This window comes from Myotis brandtii, unplaced genomic scaffold (genome assembly GCF_000412655.1).
Source record: "Myotis brandtii unplaced genomic scaffold, ASM41265v1 scaffold499, whole genome shotgun sequence".
Taxonomy (NCBI): domain Eukaryota; kingdom Metazoa; phylum Chordata; class Mammalia; order Chiroptera; family Vespertilionidae; genus Myotis; species Myotis brandtii.
In genome coordinates this window covers 1,881,016-1,882,865 of record NW_005369027.1, presented here as the reverse complement: position 1 = coordinate 1,882,865, position 1,850 = coordinate 1,881,016, and the positions used below count along the sequence as shown (strand labels likewise).

At 45.0% G+C, this 1,850-nt stretch overlaps 1 protein-coding gene across 1 annotated transcript; it reads right to left on the bottom strand.

Annotated features, from left to right (window-relative positions):
• Positions 1–566: 566 nt before the first annotated feature.
• LOC102255626 (microfibrillar-associated protein 1) lies at positions 567–1,850 on the bottom strand. Its single transcript, XM_005876786.2, has 2 exons — positions 973–1,850; positions 567–870 (listed from the first exon to the last, which is right to left on the bottom strand). Exons 1-2 carry the CDS (start codon positions 1,702–1,704, stop codon positions 706–708), a joined length of 897 nt encoding a protein of 298 aa, XP_005876848.1. The 5' UTR covers positions 1,705–1,850; the 3' UTR covers positions 567–705.

The window sequence follows — 1,850 nt, the reverse complement described above, 5'->3', positions numbered from 1 at the left end:
AAAAAACCACTATTTCCCACAATTGCTAAAGTTAAATCCAAATGTATGTATGTAAAGACATAGATAATATTTTTCTCTAATGACTTTGTAGACCCATGCTTCCATAACTTCCATCTCTTTACCATGACTGCCCTTCATCCTTCCCCAAAATTCAGCTTGCTTTTCTTTTTTTTAATTAAAAAAAAATGAAGTGTCACTAGGAACCTTGGTGGCATGTGAGCATAACCAAAAAGTATTTATTAGGTGTCACTTGTACACACAATTTCCAAGAATGCAAAGCTCGATATAGAAAACCCAGACTCTACCAGTGCTTTACAACTAGATTGATGTCTTTAACTGTAAGACTGTCCAAAATTTCAAAATTCAATGTATAAACATGCAATAGAGTTCGATAGCCCTTGTGTCCCACAGCTGGAAGAATAAGTAGTTGACCTTTAAGTAGTTTTCCACTTCTTGGCAGATGGCCGTTCAAATACATCTCGTACCCCAGCTGCCTTTTGTTTGCTGGCATTCTATCATGGAGAAACACTGACAAAAATATTTCTCTTCCTTGCTTTTATTGTAACAGCCACATTCCAATGATGGAAACTTACCCAGTTGCAGGGACCTTAAAGAAAGCTAGAATGGAACCCCAAGTAGGTATTGAGCCTCAGAACCATTCTAGGAACCTGTGTCATTAGCAGTATTAAATTCTAGGATCATTACTCACGCTTCTCGATCTTCTCTGTCCCTCTTGATTCTCTTTAGTTCCCGAACTTTCCATGCCTCATATTCCTCCTCATCATTTTCATCGTCAGTATTCAGTGCATCCAGTGCAGCCAGGGATCGCTTGTTTTCCTCCAGCTCTTTCTTGGTCTCCTCTTCTACAATCTGGATAGGGAGAAAAATTCAACTGTCAGACTTCCTTATTCTTCTCAGACAAACCTACGTACAATACTCCTTGCACTCAATCCTCACAGCCACTCCCAGTACCTTGAGTGTATACTTGCGCCTCTCCTCGGCCCTGCGTTTAGCCTCCTGCTCCAGCTCCTTCTGTTTCAATGCTTCAGCCTCACGTTCTTGAACTGTTACTCGGTCCTTCTTTCGAATGAAGACGGGCTTAAGGCGAGGCTCCATCTCATCTTCACTGTCTGTGTACTCTTCATACTCGGACTCTGATTCTGACTCCTCCCCAGAACGCCCCTCATCTTCCACTTCCATGACTTCCATCTCTTCATTTTGTCTCTCCTGTGCTCGTTGACGCATCATGCCACGGCGCCACTCTATTTCCTCATCATCAATTTCTTGCTCTTCTTCCTCACTGCTATCTTCTCGCTCCATGCGCCAAACATCTCCTTCTACTTCTGAGTCACTTTCTCCTACGACTCCAGGTTCCACTATTTTCCGATGTCGAGCCAATCTCTCTTCCACATCTTCACTAATACGGTTCTGCAAACGCCGTAGTCGGGGGTCGCTAGATGAATCCTCCTCCTGTTCCTCAGGCTCTGCTTCTTGTTCTTTGGCTTTCTTAATGAACTGAAATTCTTCATCCTCCTCATCTGAGGACTCCATAGGGGCATAGTCTGGCCTCTTTCCCGACACATAACATTTCACCTTCACTTTCTCCATCAAAATCTCACCTTTCTCATTGCGGACCGGGACAGCCCCAGCCGTGGACTGAATGGGCGGCTGTTTCATGAGTGCGCTGGGGGCCGACATGTTCATGGCAGCGGCAGGACTCCGGGCACTTCCCTGATTCCAAGTAGTAAACAGCTATCAACGGTAGAGCATGAGACTCTTAATCTCAGGGTCATGGGTTCGTGCCCCACGTTGGGTGCCAATTGTTGGGGTCCAACCCCAGCAGGTCCAGG